General features: G+C 43.1%; 1 protein-coding gene across 1 annotated transcript in view; it reads left to right on the plus strand.

Moving 5' to 3' along the window:
- LOC125463370 (metabotropic glutamate receptor 3) overlaps window positions 1-13,024 on the plus strand; it is a 195,970-nt gene extending 182,946 nt beyond the window's left edge. The window contains exons 6-7 of the mRNA XM_048554588.1: window positions 6,731-6,905; window positions 12,296-13,024. Of these exons, the coding sequence (XP_048410545.1) occupies window positions 6,731-6,905; window positions 12,296-12,372 (252 nt within the window). The 3' untranslated portion in view covers window positions 12,373-13,024. The remainder of the gene's footprint in view (window positions 1-6,730; window positions 6,906-12,295) is intronic.
- Window positions 13,025-17,810: the final 4,786 nt, after the last annotated feature.

Genomic DNA, 17,810 nt, shown 5'->3' on the forward strand with positions numbered 1-17,810 from the left:
CCAGAGCTCAATTGTCTCCCTCTATTGCAACTCCTACTGAGGTCAGATAACTCAGTAAAGTATAGTAATTAAATCCGTGAGCTTCGAATTTGTACAACTCTATATCACACTATTCTGAGTCATGGCAATTGGGAGTTATGTATTCACTGAAATCTGTGCCCTTTCCCTTTTGTGCATGATTACCCAAACAGTGTCTGAGCTTGTAGATGGAGTATCAAATACTGAACAATTCACTTCACCTTTCTTTGTAACGGAGACACCTCTCCATTATTTTCCAACAACTTTTTGTTCTCATGGTGAGTTATTCACAGTTAAAGGGTTGAATCATCCAAACCTCCGACACAAAATACCAACATTGTGCATACAAATAGAATTCACCACTTCTTGTTACTCCTTCTTGGGGTGTGGGTATTATCATTTATTGCCTAGCTGCAATTACTCTTGAGAAGGTGGTAGTGAGCTGCCTTCTTCACCTGGAGCGTGAGGTAATTTCAATTTTATTTTAGTCTTTTGTAGGGTTTTGATACAATGTGAGGTGCTGCGTTTTGGAAAGGCAGATCAGGGCAGGGCTTATACACTTAATGGTAAGGTCCTGGGGAGTGTTACTGAACAAAGAGAGCTTGGAGTGCTGGTTCATAATTCTTTAAAAGTGGAGTCACAGGTAGATAGGATAGTGAAGAAGATATGTTTGCCTTTATTGGTCAGTATAGGAGTTGGAAGGTCATGTTTTGGCTCTACAGGACATTAGTGAAGCCACCTTTGGAATTCTGCAGTCAATCCTGGTCTCCCTACTATAGGGAGGATGTTGTGAAACTTGAAAGTGTTCAGAAAAGATATACAAGGATGTTGCCAGGGTTCAAGGGCTTGAGCTACAGGGAGAGGCTGAATAGACTGGGGCTATTTTCCCTGGAGTGTTGGAGGACGAAGGGTGACCCTATAGAAGTTTATAAAATCGTGAGAGGCATGGGTAGGGTGAATAGCCAAGACCTTTTCCCCAGGGTAGGGGAGTTCAAAACTAGAGGGCATTAGTTTAAGGTGAGAGGGGAAAAATTTAAAAAGAAACTAAGGGGCAACCTTTTTCACACAGAGGGTGATGCATGTATGAAATGAACTGCCAGAGGTAGTGGTGGAGGCTGGTACAACATTTAAAAGACATCTTGAAGGGTATATAAATAGGAAGGGTTTACAGGGATATGGGCCAAATGCTGGCAAATGGAACTAGATTTATTTAGGATAACTGGTTGGCATGGATGGGTTGGACCAAAGGATCTGTTTCTGTGCTGTACAGCTCTATGACTCTGTAACTTTATAACTGAGAGGCTTTCAGGATCATTTCACAGGGCATTTGACAGTCAGCCATATTGCTATGGGTCTGGAGTCACATGTAGGCCAGTCTGAGTAAGGACGGCAGATTTCTTTCCCTGAAGAGCTTCAGTGAACTAAATATGTTTTCAATGCAATCTGCTAGCCACCCTTACTGATACTAGCTTTCTTTTCAAGAATTATTTCAATTGAATTCCTCAAATAACACTATAGGATATAAACCAGATCCAGTGAAGGTCCAGATCACTGTGAAGGTCTCTGGACTATTTTAATTAGAACAAATCTGGCAGCAGCAGCTCTGGAGAGAGAATGAGAGAGAGAGAGAGGGAGAGAGAGAGAGAGAGAGATAAAAGTAAAATGCTGAGGATGCTGGAAATCTGAAACAAACTCAGAAAATGCTGGGATATCTCAGCTAGTCTGCCAGCATCTGTGGAGATAGAGACAGAGTTAATGTTTTGAGTCCAGTATGACTCTTCAGAAATTTCAGAAGTGGAAATGATGTGCTGTTTTTCCAGTTCGTGCCGAGCTTCGCTGGAGGACAGCCAAGACTGAGACAGAGATGTTGGCCAGGGAACACAGTGGTGTGTTGAAGTGGCAGGTAACAGGAAGCTCAGGATCATTTTTGCAGACAAAGTGTAGGTGTTCTGCAAAATGGTCACTCAGCCTGTGTTTCATCTCCCTCGTGTAGAGGCTGTGAATCCGATAGACTAAATTGAGTGAAATGCAGGTAAAGTGCTGCTTCAACTGGAAGGTATATTTGGAGCCTTAGATACTGCAGAGGGAGGAAGTAAATGGGCAGATGTTACACATTCTGTATGGGTTATTCTCTATCTCTCTGTCTCGGCTGCATCTTAGCCTAACCACTGGCTGTTTCTCTCCCCACAGACGCTGTCAAACGTGTTGAGTTTCACAAGCACTTGCTGTTATTGTTTGCTCTTACTTGATTGATTGATTTATTGGTGTCACATGTACTGAAATACAGTGAAAAGTGTTGTTTTGCCTGCTCCACAGGCAGATCATACCATACAAAGTGCATTAGGGTAGCAAACTAGAGTGCAGAATACAGTGTTACAGCTACACAGAAGGTGCAGAGAGTGAGATCAGAATGAGCATTTGAGAGGTCCAGTCAAAATCCTGATAACAGCAGGAAAGAAGCTGTTCTTGAATCTATTCATACGCGTTTTCACTTTTTTATCATCTGCCCAGAAGAGGGTGGAACAAATTATAACCAGGGTGGGAGGGCTCTTTGATTAGGTTGTGGAGCTGGAGGAACACAGCAGGCCAGGCAGCGTCAGAGGAGCAGGAAAGCTGACGTTTTGGGCTGGGACCCTTCTGACAACTTTCCTGCTCCTCTGATGCTGCCTGGCCTGCTGTGTTCCTCCAGCTCCACACCTTGTTATCTCTGACTCCAGCATCGGCAGTTCTTATTATCTCTTTGATGATGTTGGTTGCTTTCCCGATGCAATGGGCAGTACAGATGGAGTCAATGGATGGAAGGCTGGTTCTCGAGATGGACTGGGCTGCATTCACAACTCTCTGCAGTTTCTTGTGGATACAGGAAGACTAGTGGCCAAATCACAATGTGAAGCACCCAGATAGAATGCACTGTCCTTTATTCAGTTCACCTGCCCACTCTCCCTCTACAGCATTAACCCATGTTGTACAAACCGAAAGAGCTAAGGATGCTGTAAATCAGGAACAAAAACAGAAGTTGCTCGAAAAGTTCAGCGGGTATGGTAGCATCTTGGAAGAAAGACTCAGAATTAATGCTTCAGGTCTGGTGACCCTCCCTCAGAACTGATGGTAGCAGTGAAAAAAATTGGTCTCTGTTTAGAAGAGAGTCTAGTGTAGAGGAGACCACATTGCGAGCAGAGAATGCAGTAGACTAGATTCTGGGAAGTGCAGGTGAAGTGTTGCTTCACCTGGAAGGTATGTTTGGGCCCTTGGATACTGGGGAGGGAGGAGGTAAATGGGCAGGCATTGCAACTCCATTGGTTACAGGGTAAGGTGCCGTAGGGCTGTGGGGAGTTGTTGGGGTGAAAGAGGAGTGGGCCTGGGTGTCCCAGAGGGAATAGTCCCTGCGGAAGATGGACAAGGGTGGGGAGGGGAATATGAGTCTGGTGGTGGCATCTCTCAGTCCCTCCATCTCCATTGCACATACTCAGGTGAGGCCACCTTTGATAAAGAGCCTCCAAAATGTCCACCTTCTTCCTCAACTGAGAATTCCCAAGCTCCGTTGTCAACAGGTCCCTCAACCAGGTCTGATCTATCTCCCGCACTTCTGCCCTCACCCCCTCTCTTCCCTCCTGCAACAGTGATAAGGTTCCCCTTGTCCTTACCTACCATTCCAACAGTCCCCTATCCACATCCAGAAGATATTCATTACAAAATCTGTACAAAACTCTGGTGCGGCCACACTTGGAGTATTGCATACAGTTCTGGTCACCGCATTATAAGAAGGATGTGGAAGCTTTGGAAAGGGTGCAGAGGAGATTTACTAGGATGTTGCCTGGTACGGAGGGAAGGTCTTATGAGGAAAGTCTGAGGGACTTGAGGCTGTTTTCGTTAGAGAGAAGAAGGTTAAGAGGTGACTTAATAGAGACATACAAGATGATCAGAGGATTAGATAGGGTGGACAGTGAGAGCCTTTTTCCTCGGATGGTGATGGCTAGCATGAGGGGTCATAGCTTTAAATTGAGGGGTGTTAGATATAGGACAGATGTCAGAGGCAGGCTCTTTACTCAGAGAGTAGTGAGGGTGTGGAATACCCTGCCTGCAACAATGGTCATTGGATAAACATATGGATGATAATGGAATAGTGTAGGTTAGATGGGCTTCAGATTGGTTTCACAGGTCGGCGCAACATCGAGGGCCGAAGGGCCTGTACTGCGCTGTAAATGTTCTATATTCTATCTTCCAGTGAGATGCCACCACCAGATACATACTCCCCTCCCACCTTTGTTCGCCCTCCGCAGGGACCATTCTCTCTAGAACATACTGGTCCACTTCTCATTCACTTCCAACACCTCCCCATAGCCCTACAGCACCTTCCCCTGTAACCAGCGAAGGTGTAACTCCTGCCCATTTACCCCCTCCCTCCCCAGTATCCAAGGGCCCAAACATACCTTCCAGGTAAAGCAAAACTTCACCTGCAGTTCACAGAATCTAGTCTACTGCATTCTCTGCTCGCAATGTGGTCTCCTCTACACTGGGTAAAGGAAGTGTAGACTTGGCGACCACTTCACAGAACATGTACATTTTACTCGCAAAAAAGACCCCAAACTACCTGTTGCCTGCCATTCTAACACAGCACCCTGCTCCCTGGCCAACATCTCTGTCTCTGGTTTGCTGCAGTGTTCCAGCGAAGCCTGACGTAAACTGGAAGAACAGCATCTCATTTTCCGCTGGGGGGACCCTAACAGCCCTCTGGACTCAATATTCAGTTCAATAATTTTAGAGCCTGAACTCTCCCAAGTCCTAGCCCCCTAGCCCAAACACCGGGCCTTGTTACCACATAGCCTGCCATTACACACCCCCTAATGTTAGTCACTAACAGTCCCCATTAGCAGCTATTCACCCTCCCAGCCTGATCATTATTAACTCCTTTGTTTATCTGAGGAAGGGTCACCAGACCCGAAACGTTAATGCTGTTTTCTCCTTCACAGATGCTGCCAGACCTGCTGAGCTTTTCCAGCAACTTTGATTTTGTTCCTTTGTCTATCCAACTGCTCTTCTCTCTCTTTGGGCTCTATCCTTTATGCTATTGTTTACTCCCTACTCTATCCCCCTCCCTATCTTCTGCAAATAAATTATTGTTTTCCTAGCTACCATCAGTTCTGAGGAAGGGTCACCGGACCCGAAACATTAAGTCTGATTTTTTTCTTCATAGATGCTGCCAGACCTGCTGAGCTTTGACAGCAACTTCTGTTTTTGTTCCTGACTAACCATGTTCTGCTCCCCACCCTAAAGATGCACCTCCTGCCCTTCTGTGGCCCCCTTGTCCTGGTCACAGTGACTATCCACTGCACATCTGATATTGGTCCGTCTATTCCCCAGGATCATTTTGGAGCCTGCAACCACTACCCCTATGATATTCCATTGAATCCACCAATTTTGGTGGAAGTGGACTGCCTCAGCAGTTACACACCTTGCAGGTATGAGGTTTGTAAGTACATGTTCACCCATTTTTAGTTAACAACCATTGTGTCTGTAAAACAATTCCATTCAGTTGAGGTGTTAATGAGTATTATAACATTATAACCCTATCACAGAACTGCTTCCCAAGTATCAGGAGACCTGACCCTTCTGAAAAGTTTCGAGAACTGAACCAAAACTCTTGACTCTGTCTTTGGGAAGCTACATTTTTGTCTCCTGTCTGTTTATATTCCCAAGCTACTCCTCAGAAGGCTGCATGAAGCCTTGAAAATTCCAACCATTTACTGCGTCACTCTCTCTATCTCTCAGTCTCACTCCAGAGATGCTGCCTGATGTTTTTATTTTCGGTTCTTTTTTTCAGATTTCTGGCATTCATGGTGTTTTTTTTCCCTCTGTGGAGTATTGGCCCAGTAACATTTCGATTACATTGCTGATATGTACAATTAGCACGTTAGAGTAACACTGTATTGCACATGGTTATCAACTTAGTTTGATAAGTGATTTCAGACAATGCATATTTCAGCAAGCTCAGAGTCATTTGGATCCTTTAGTATCTCGATGTAATATTATCAAGCGAAAACATGACAGAGTCAACTTCAAGCCAAAATTTTAGCGTGAATTTGACTCCTTAGAAAACAAGGGCAAAAATTTCCATTAACATTATAACCATTATAAAAATTGCAATACAATCATTAAATTGCTTCTATAAAGTGCTTGAGAATTGTTACAATACACAAGGAAATCATTCAGCCCATCATTTCTGCACCATGTCTCTGAGCATTTTGTCAAACTCCTCTTTCCCCATAAACATGCACATGGTTTCTATTTAAATAATCATCCAATGCCCTTTTGAACACATCAATTGACCAAACACATTAAGTGTTCCAAAGATAGCAATATCAACGGGTAATTTATACCCTGTGACATTTTGAAAAGTGGGTTTGATTTCAGAATGCCTTGAGCTGTAGAGTACCTAGGTTCCCAATCCATGGAATTCCCTCCCTAAATACAATGTGAGTCAACCTACAGCGCATGGACTGCAGCGGTTCAAGAAGGCAGCTCACTCAGGGGCAACTAGAGATGAACAGTAAATGCTGACCCAGCAGCACCCATATTTCAGAAATGAAAACCAAGTCAGGAAACATAACTCTTGATTTTGATTTGGAGCAAGATGTTTACAATTTGGGGTTAGTGTTTCTGTCTAAACTTTAAAAACCTGTTCAATAATTAAATGGTTGCTTTTGTTCTACAGGTTCAGACGACCACCATGTGTATCTCGGTCAGTCTGAGTGGCTTTGTGGTACTGGGCTGTCTCTTTGCACCAAAGGTGCACATTATTATATTTCAGCCACAGAAGAATGTAACCAGCCACCGACTGACCACGAACAGGTTCAGTGTCAGCGGAACAGTCACTGGTCACTCACATTGTAAGTAAAAAAGGAGGTGAATTCTGTTTCTTTTTCTATTTGTCACCTGTAACTTTGCAGCAAAACATGTGAAACCATTAAATAACAGGCACCCACGATTCTCCCAGCACCACTTGGAAATTTCTAACCTGTCTAAATTACCAGGAAACCTCTTTCAATTGTCCTCGTCACTTGCAATCCCACCTACTTTTGGGAACAGCAAAGTTGGAATATTACATCTGATTCTTTCATTCAAAATTGTTGATACACATGATGAATGATTGGGCCCCAGCAGTATCTTTCCAGAACCCACACCCACTCCAAAAATGAACAATTTATCGCTAATCCCGGTTTCCTATCTGCGAACTGATTCTCAATCCATACCATGTTTTACCACTTACCCTATTTGCTTTGATTTTGCACAATAATCTGTTAGTGTGAGTAAGGTTCCTGAAAATCCAAATACATCACATCCACTGGTTCTCCCTCATTTACACATTATCCTCAAAAATGCCCAGTTGATTTGTCAAACATGATTTCCCTTTCATAAACCGTGCTTACTTTATGTGATATCATCGATTTTTTAAAAAATATCCTGTTATCACATCCTTCATAATAGACCCCAGCATTTTCCCGACACTGATATAAGGTTAAAGGCTCTGTAACTCCTGGTTTTCTCCATTTCTCTACTTTTAAACAGCATTTACACTTGTCATCCTCCAATCTGCGGGATTTTGGATTTTGGAAGATGACAACTGATATATCCATTGTTTCCATGGCCACCTCTGCCTTTACCCTGGGATGTAAATTAGCAGACCCGAGAGATTTATCAGCTTCCAACTTCCAGGCTCTGCCTTTTACTAATTTCCTTCCTTCCTTCTTTCTCAAAAGTATTTGTTTTACCCCTGAAATTTTTTGACTCTTCTTTTGTGTAAAAAGATCAAAAGTCATTATTTAATTGCTCAGCTACTCCCTTATTCTCCATTATCAATTCTCCCATATCAGACTGTAGGGGGTCAACATTAGTCTTCCCTATTCTTTACTTTTACAAATTTGCAGAAGTTTTGACAGTCTGCTTTTATGTTCCTTACAAGTTTACTGTCATTCTCTACAGATCCTCTTAATCAACCACTTGGTCCTCCTTTGCTGACTTCTAAACTGCTCCTAGTCTTCAGGTTTATTACAATTTTGAGCAACTTTATTTCTCTCTACTTTGGATCTAATACTATCATTGATTTCCTTTGTCAGACATGGCTGTTGTGTTCTTTTGCTGGAAGTCATTGTAAAACTGCTGGAGTGCATGCATTTATTCCTTAAATATTAACCGTTGCCCTGATATGATGTTATCTGGTCTATTGCTATCAACTTGCAATATCAATCATGATTGAATGATGGAGAAGACTCAATGATCCGAATGGCTTAATTCTGCTTTTTTATTTTATGATCTAATTCACCCCACAGACCTTTATAATTTCCGTATTTAGAATTAAGGATACTAGTTTTTGTAATGAACTACATGACTTTTGATTCCAATGAAATCATGTTATGATCACTTTTTCCTAAAGCACCTCTCACTTCAAGATTATTAATTTAGCCTTCTCATTGCACAAAACCAAATGTAGAATAGCCTGTAGTTGACTTGGTTCCTCAATCTACGGATCTGAAAAAAACTTAAAGAATTCATCTGTAACAGTTTTATTGCTCATGTGGTCTGCCCAGTTTCTAATGTACAATAAAGTCACCCATGATTACTCAGTACTCTTGTTACATGCATCTCTAGTTTCCTGTTTATTGCCACGCCCCAGCTCACCACTATTGTTTGGACATTTGTAGATAACCCCATGAATGTTTTTCCCATCTCTTGTTGCCTCTTAGCTCCACATGGACTGATTGCACTCCCAAGTGTCCTGTGCCAAGATCCTTTCTGACTATTGCAGTATTTAATCTTTCATCAAAATTGCCATCCCCAACTCCTTTTCTGTTCTGATAAAGGCCTCATGGTACCAAAGGGCAGCTCCCTCATTGGACAGAGATAATTGGGGATGTGGTTGAATCTGAGGGTTGCCATGTCCCAAGTGAGGGGACAGTTTGAGAAGGACAGCCCTACATGGTAGACCTCAGCTGGTTGTGGAAACTGAGCCCATATTGTTGGCTTCATTCTGTATCGCAGACCAGCTATCCAGCCAACTGAGCTAACTGGCCCCATCCCTACAGTTCTGCCTCAGTAATTGTAACCATATCATATGGATATCAGTTTGCTCGCTGAGCTGGAAGGTTAGTTTTCAGACGTTTCGTCACTATTCTAGGTAACGTCATCAGTGAGCCTCTGATGAAATGCTGGTGTTATGTCCCGCTTTCTATTTATCTGTTTAGGTTTCCTTGGTTGGTGATGTCATTCCCTGTTCTTTTTCTCAGGGGATGGTCGATTGGCTCCAAATCAATGTGTTTATTGATGGAGTTCCGGTTGGAATGCCATGCTTCTAGGAATTCTCGTGCGTGACTCTGTTAAGCTTGTCCTAGGATGGATGTGTTGTCCCAATCAAAGTGCTGTCCTTCCTCATCTGTATGTAAGGATACTAGTGATAGTGGGTCATGTCGTTTTGTGGCTAGTTGATGTTCATGTATCCTAGTGGCTAGCTTTCTGCCAGTTTGTCCAATGTAGTGTTTGTCACAGTTCTTGCAAGGTATTTTGTAGATGACATTTGTTTGCTTGTTGTCTGTATAGGGTCTTTTAAGTTCATTAGCTGCTGTTTTAGTGTGTTGGTGGGTTTGTGGGCTACCCTGATGCCAAGAGGTCCGAGTAGTCTGGCAGTCATTTCGGAAATGTCTTTGATGTAGGGGAGAGTGGTTATGGTTTCTGAGCCGGTTTTGTCTGTTTGTTTGGGTTTGTTGCTGAGAAATCGGCGGACTGTGTTCATAGGGTACCCGTTCTTTTTGAATACGCTGTATAGGTGATTTTCCTCTGCTCTGCGTAGTTCCTCTGTGCTGCAGTGTGTGGTGGCTCATTGGAATAATGTTCTAATGCAGCTTCGTTTGTCGGTGTTGGGATGGTTGCTCCTGTAGTTCAGTATACTACAGAGCTACAGGAGCAACCATCCCAACGCCCAAAAACGAAGCTGCATTAGAACATTATTCCAACGAGCCACTACACACTGCAGCACAGAGGAACTACGCAGAGCAGAAGAAAATCACCTACACAGCGTATTCAAAAAGAACGGGTACCCAATGAACACAGTCCGCTTATTTCTCAGCAACAGACCCAAACAAACAGACAAAATGGGCTCAGAAACCATAACCACTCTCCCCTACATCAAAGACATTTCCGAAATGACTGCCAGACTACTCGGACCTCTTGGCATCAGGGTAGCCCACAAACCCACCAACACACTAAAACAGCAGCTAATGAACTTAAAAGACCCTATACAGACAACAAGCAAACAAATGTCATCTACAAAATACCTTGCAAGAACTGTGACAAACACTACATTGGACAAACTGGCAGAAAGCTAGCCACTAGGATACATGAACATCAACTAGCCACAAAACGACATGACCCACTATCACTCGTATCCTTACATACAGATGTGGAAGGATACCACTTTGATTGGGACAACACATCCATCCTAGGGCAAGCCAAACAGAGACACACACGAGAAGTCCTAGAAGCATGGCATTCCAACCGGAACTCCATCAACAAACACATTGATTTGGAGCCCATCTACCATCTTCTGAGAAAAAGAACAGGAAACGACATCACCAATGCAGGAAATGACATCACCAACCCAAGGAAACCTAAACAGATAAATAGAAAGTGGGACATAACACCAGCGCTTCGTCGGAGGCTCAATGATGATGTTACCTAGAATGGTGACGAAACGTCTGAAAACTAACCTTCCAGCTCAGCGAGCAAACTCACATCCAGAACCTCAACCTGAGCTACAAATCTTCTCAAACCTGCTACCGTATCATAGCCCTATTTGTGCTGTAAATGTACCTACCTTATTGTAAATGCTCAGATCATTCAGATATAGTGCCTTCAGATTTTTTTTTGTTATTTTTATATGTTTTTTGTACTATAACCCTATTTTCTGCTCACCCTGGCTTCCTTTGCATTCCACTTTTGCTTTCTAACTCTCTACTTCATATTTCCATCTTCCCATTGCTGCTATTAACCTAAAAACTAATACTCTCTGATAAACCTTCCCCAACAACTCTCATTCCTTAGCAACATTGTACATAACAAACATTTATCAAAACATTGAGTAATACAATATTAACTATGACCATTCTGACTTCAAATGCTATACCTGAGCATTTTGAATTTCAAACAAGATTCCATAAAATTTTAACCATATTGCAGCAAATTAACTTGGGGCACAACTCTGATCTAAAATTTTCTCATACTCAAGATAAAAGAAGTGGTATTCACTCCACTGAAGTCAAGGAGGAAATGTTTGATGACCTACTCGCATCACAGTAAACATGAATTAACTTCAAGTCTTTACTGTCATGAAACTTCTGAATGAAACTCTGTGAAAACCCGTTTAGTTTTGACAATGAAGTAATCAATTCTCACAAAGATATTGTGTCAACAGAAGGCAAACTTTCTTTCCTCTCCCTGTGACCTTTTCTCAGAGCCCAGAGATTTATTAGGTTCCAGTCACATCCGTTTCTCGGCACTGCCGTTTTACTAATTTCTTTCAATCCTTCCTTTCCCTTGCAAGTTTACTGTCATACTCTACTCTTCCTCTTAATCAACCACCCTGGTCTTCCTTTGCTGAACTCTAACCTGCTCCTAGTCTTCAGGTTTCCTGCATTTTTGAGCAACTTTATCTCTCTCCTCTTTGGATCTAATACAATCTTTAATTTCCTTTGTTAGCCATGACTGTTGTGTTCTTTTGCCTGAAGCAAATGTATAACTGTTGGAGTGCAAGCATTTGTTCCTTTAATATTAATCATTGCCCTTGCGTGATGTTATCTAGGCTAATTATTACAATCTAATTAGCATCATTATTATATACAAGAGAGGCAGAGCTATGGCATGTATAGTTGATATTTATTTTAACCATTACATTGTTGAAAGTCTGAGGCTGACGTCAGCACCATTGAGTTAGACTGAGAAAACTGACCAATATTCAAGGCCCTCATCAATGCATCTGGGGTACACCTGATCGTGGACTTGTGCACGAGGATGGGAATGGACTCAGCCGTGATGCTTGTCAAGTTCGAACAGCCTCTGACACATATGGTCTTGGCTGACATCACAAAAGGACATCGAATTCCCTAGGAATCAACCAGCAAGGAAAACTAGATCAAACAGGAGTGAAAGCAAAGGAAGTGTAGAGTTTTATTTGAATGATTTTGTATTGCTACACGTGGAGTAACCTGTCTCTTTACTCTTGCTTTTACAGCATCTGCCAGTGCCCATTATGTTCCTACTGTTTGTAATGGAAGAGAAATTCTAGACTCAACTACATCATCTTTGTGAGATTGTTTCCTAATTCAGCTGTCAAACTGTTGTACTGCTGAATCCACGCACACTGTGCGCTATGGTGAACCAGTAACCTGTTTTGTAGAAACAGCGTATTAAATTATTTTTAAGGGCTGTAAATAACTAATAGTATTCTTGGATTTTTTTCAGTTAATAGTATTTTATCCTGTAAATAACTATTATTTACATACATTGTTATAAACTGTTTACTTAGGACAAGTACTGTATGAAATATGACAAACTGACTATTATAAAGTTTTGAGATTTTATTACCACTTGATGTATTTACAATAGACTGCTTAGTGATTTCTATGTTGTATATATAAATAGTTACATTATGTAACTTATGGTTCTAACAGCACAAAACAAGACTTCATTGTAAAATAAACCGAATAATATTCTGACTACTGATAGGACTGATTTAGAACTCAGTATTCCTAATTTATTTAGCAAATTTCTCTCGATGGAGTTGTCCGAGATTTTTATAAGACCCAGTAGAACTAATTACGAAGCTATCCTTTGTTCTCCTGCCTAACCACTTTTCTGTAAAAAAAAGAAAATGGTGTTAAATAACTTATTACAATGATTTTTCCTTAAAATGTCATGCCATCCCTCTTGGTCATATCCAATAAACAGCCATTTTGTTTGACGAATCTCAGTTGTTCCCTTATTTAAACTCAAAATAATCTTTCTTTAATGATGAATTAAGCACCAATTTTTGTTTTGCAAGGTGAGAAGGTAATTGATGTGGATCTTTTGAAGTAATAGGTTGAGCCAAAGTATATAGCAAATGGTTCTTAACTGGATTAATTTGGAAGTTCATTCCTCTCCAAAATCAGAAGTCACATGACACCAGGCTATAGTCCAAAAGATTTATTTGAAATCACAGGTTTTTAATGTGACTCAATGGTCAGCTTCCACACCATTGCGATTCTATGATTCAGAGTTCAGCTCCTTTGTCAGGTGAAGTTCACTGCAACGGACTAAGGAGCAGTGCTAGGAAAAGGTATGGAGCTGGATGAACACAGCAGGCCAAGCAGCATCTTAGGAGTAGGAAAGCTGATGTTTCAGGCCTAGACCTGGTCTAGGACCGAAACATCAGCTTTCCTGCTCCTAAGATGCTGCTTGGCCTGCTGTGATCATCCAGCTCCACACTTTGTCATCTCGGATTCTCCAGCATCTGCAGTTCCTATTATCTCCTGTGCTAGGAAAACTTGTGATTTCGAATAAACCTGTTGGACGATGTGTGGACTATGGACTATGGACCTGTGTGACTTCTGACTTTGCCCTCCCCAGTCCAACACCGCCATCTCCACATCACTCCTCTCCAAGTTATGTCCCTCAGTTATTTTACAACCACAATTGTCACCAACATTCCCAAATCCAATGCAATCAAATCTGAATTCCCATAAAGATCGATCTGGCTTCGTTCTTTTCCTCATCTTCATGTGGCATTTTTGGGATCATCCTCTGTAGATATGGGTCAGCTTCTGTGTGATGTCGCCTCTTTCTTATTTCTTTCATTCCTTCTCCTGGGGCCTGTTGATCAGACTGCTCAACAGGTGGTGTTGGGGATGTCATATCTTAGTCAGGAAAATCTAAACCATAATCTTTGATTCAAACACAAATTCAGATCCAGATCACCCCACCATCTCCCAGTCAGTGGTTGGCATTTTAAGCACACCTTCCAACTAGGGTGGGGTGGCATGGAGAGAAATCGTTGCGCTGGGTGGTACAGAGGGATTGGGGTGTCCCGGCATATAAATTACAAAATAAGTCACATGCAGCTTCAACAAGTGATCGGGAAAGCAAATGGATTGAAGTTTAATTACAGTTGTACATGGCGCTGGGGAGACTACATCCAGAATTTGACCTCCACAGCGAGAAACAGATTTAATTGCTTTAGAAGATGGTCAGAGAAAGTTCAGTCAACTCTTTCTTAGATGAAAGGCTCATCTTATGAAAAAAATGTTGAGCAGATTGGCGCTGTGTCCATTGTAGTTTAGAAGAACTAAAGGCAGCCTTTTTAAAACATAAAATCCTGAGGAGACTGGAAGAAGTGGATACTCGGTGGAAGTTTCCTCATGCAGGGGAGACTAAAAGCAGGGGACACAATAAGAGATCTCCCTTTTCGAACACAGATGAGGAGACTTCCTCCTCCCCCCCCCCCCCCCCCCCCCCCCCCACCGCCGAGAATAGGGAACTATGAATTCACTTCCCAGTGGGTGGTGAAGGCGGCATCTGTAATTTTTTTTAAGACTGAGTCAGATTATTGACTGACAAAGGAGTCGAGCGTGAGAGTTGCAGATGGGAAAGTGAGTCTGAAACTACAATCAGATCAACCATGAATTTACTGAATGGCAGAGCAGGGTCAAAGGGCTGAATGGCCTCCTCTTGCTTCTTACATGCCTTACAGGAAAGTGGGCAGGCGGTGTAACAACACAGAGGGTGTCATGCCTGCATCCCAGCTGCTTCATCTGAAAATCGCAGCGGTGAGCTACTCTCACAATACGTGGTTGTGGGTGCGGGGAATGGTGAACAGTCCCGATCAGAAACCCAGTGCCCAACACATGTCCCCCACCTCATAGTACTACCCAATCTGCTCCCCCACATTCCCCTTCCTCTCTCCTGATCCGAGAGCCCCCTCCCCCCACTACCCCAGACTGGTCCAGCCAGCTGCAAACAATATTGCCCAATCTCTTTCTGAAGGGAGAGCGCCTGGCACTGGAGAAGTTGGTAGCCATTGGAATGAGCGTGTTGGCAGAGACTTCTGACTGCAGTCATGGGCATGGCACCTGAAGGCTGGTTGCTTTGTGACAGTGTCAAGGACGTCTCTTCGGAGCTGCTCAGAAACCTGGAGCAGGAGGAGATGGATCTAGGAGTCATCATCCACCCCCAATGACATTGGCAAGACTAGGAAGGAGGTTGCTCTGAAAGATTTTAGACAGAAGTAGAAACTCCAAATTAATAATCTGTGCTCCACCATTCACCCTGATCATGGCTGATCATTAAACTCAACCCCTTGCTCCTGCCTTTTCCCCAGACCCTTCGATCCCTTTAGCCCCAAGAAATCTTTCTAAACCCTTTTTGAAAATATCCAGTATTTCGACCTGGAAAGGTTTCCTCCGCAGTGAATCCCACAGACTCCCCGCTCTCTGGGTGAAGGAATTTCTCCACATCTCAGTTCTAAATGGCCTAGCCCATATCTTCAGGCTGTGACCCATAGTGCCAGAAGAAATTGGAACAGATGTGGGCTGTTCAGCCCCATTAGCCTGCTTTGCCATTCGATAGGATCATGGCTGATCCAACATTCCTCACATCCACGTTCCTGACCTTTATCCATAACCATGATTCCCTCACTAATCAAGAACCTATATCAGCCTTAAACATACACAAGGACTCTGCCCCCACAGCTCTCTATAGCAAGGAGTTCCAAAGGCTCATAAAAATCAAAAGAACTGTGGATGCTGTAAATCAGGAACAAAAGCAGAAGTTGCTGGAAAAGCCCAGCAGATCTGGCAACATCTGTGAAGAAAAAGTCAGAGTTAATGTTTTGAGTCCCACAACCGTCCCTCAGAACTGTTCTGAGTTCTGAGGAAAGGTCATTGGACCCGAAACGTTAACTTTGATTTTATTTTCTCCAAAGACTGATAACCGTCAGGGTAGAAATTCCTCCTCACTTCAGTCTTAAATTGGTGCCTCTTTATTCTGAGACTATCCTCTCTGGGCCTAGGCTTTCCTATGAGTTGAAACATCCTCTCTGCATTTACCCTGTAAAGACCCTTAAGGGTTCTGTATGCTTCAATGAGATCACCTCCCATCTTCGAAAATCCAGTGAGTACAGTCCCAAACTGTTTAGCCTTTATTCATAAGACAATCCCTCATAACCAGGGATCAGCCAAGCGAACCTTCTCTGAATGACCTCCAATGAAATGATACCTTTCCTTAAATAAGGGGATCAAAAGGGCGGCACGGTGGCTCAGTGGTTAGCACTGCAGCCTCACAGCGCCAGTTACCTGAGGTAACTATCTGTGTGGAGTTTGCACGTTCTCCCCGTGTCTGCATGGGTTTCCTCCGGGTGCTCTGGTTTCCTCCCACAGTCCAAAGGTATGCAGGCTAGGTGGATAGGCCATGCTAAATTGCCCGTAGTGTTCAGGGATGTGAGAGTTATAGGGGGATGGGTCTGGGTGGGATGGTCCAGGGGGCGGTGTGGGCTCGTTGGGGCAAAGGGCCTGTTTTCACACTGTAGGGAATCCAATCTAATCAAAAAAAACTGCTCACCATCCTCCAGATGTGGTATCCCCAGCACCTGGTACAATTGCAGTAGACTTCCCAACCCCTATACTCCAAACCCCTTCAAATGATCCCACTATTCCATTAGCCTTCCCGATTCCCAGTGTGCTAGCTTTCTGGGTTTCTGCACAAGTACCTCTCAAGTCCCTTTATAACAAAGAAACAAACAAACAAAGAAACCTACAGCACAGGAACAGGGAACAGGCCCTTCGGCCCTCCAAGCCTGTGCCGATCAAGATCCTCTGTCTAACCTGTCATCTATTTTCTAAGGGGCTGTGTCCATTTGCTCCCTGCCCATCCATGTACCTGTCAAAATATATCTTAAAAGACACTAATGTGTCTGCGTCTACCACCTCCGCTGGCCACGCGTTCCAGGTGCCCACCACCCTCTGTGTAAAGAACTTTCCACGCATATCTCCCTTAAACTTTCCTCCTCTCACTTTGAACTCATGACCCCTAGTAATTGAGTCCCCCACTCTGGGAAAAAGCTTTTTGCTATCCACCTTGTCTATACCCCTCATGATTTTGTAGACCTCAATCAGGTCCCCCCTCAATCCCCATCTTTCCAATGAAAATAATCCTAATCTACTCAACCTCTCTTCATAGCTCACACCCTCCATACCAGGCAACATCCTGGTGAACCTCCTCTGCACCCTGTCCAAAGCATCCACATCTTTTTTGTAATGTGGCGACCAAAACTGTACACAGTATTCCAAATGTGGCTGAACCAAAGTCCTATACAACTGCAACATGACCCACCAACTCTTGTACTCAACACCCCGTCCAATGAAGGAAAGCATGCCATATGCCTTCTTGACCACCCTATTGACCTGCATTGTCACCTTCAGGGAACAATGGACCTGAACACCCAGATCTCTCTGTTCATCAATTTTCCCTAGGACTTTTCCATTTACTGTATAGTTCGCCCTTGAATTTGATCGTCCAAAACGCATCACCTCGCATTTGCCCAGATTGAACTCCATCTGCCATTTATCTGCCCAACTCTCCAGTCTATCTATATTCTGCTGTGATCTCTGACAGTCCCCTTCACTATCTGCTACTCCACCAATCTTAGTGTCATCTGCTGATCAGACCACCTACACCTTCCTCCAGATCATTTACATATATCACAAGCAACAGTG

The sequence above is a fragment of the Stegostoma tigrinum genome, chromosome 25 (genome assembly GCF_030684315.1).
Source record: "Stegostoma tigrinum isolate sSteTig4 chromosome 25, sSteTig4.hap1, whole genome shotgun sequence".
Taxonomy (NCBI): Eukaryota; Metazoa; Chordata; class Chondrichthyes; order Orectolobiformes; family Stegostomatidae; genus Stegostoma; species Stegostoma tigrinum.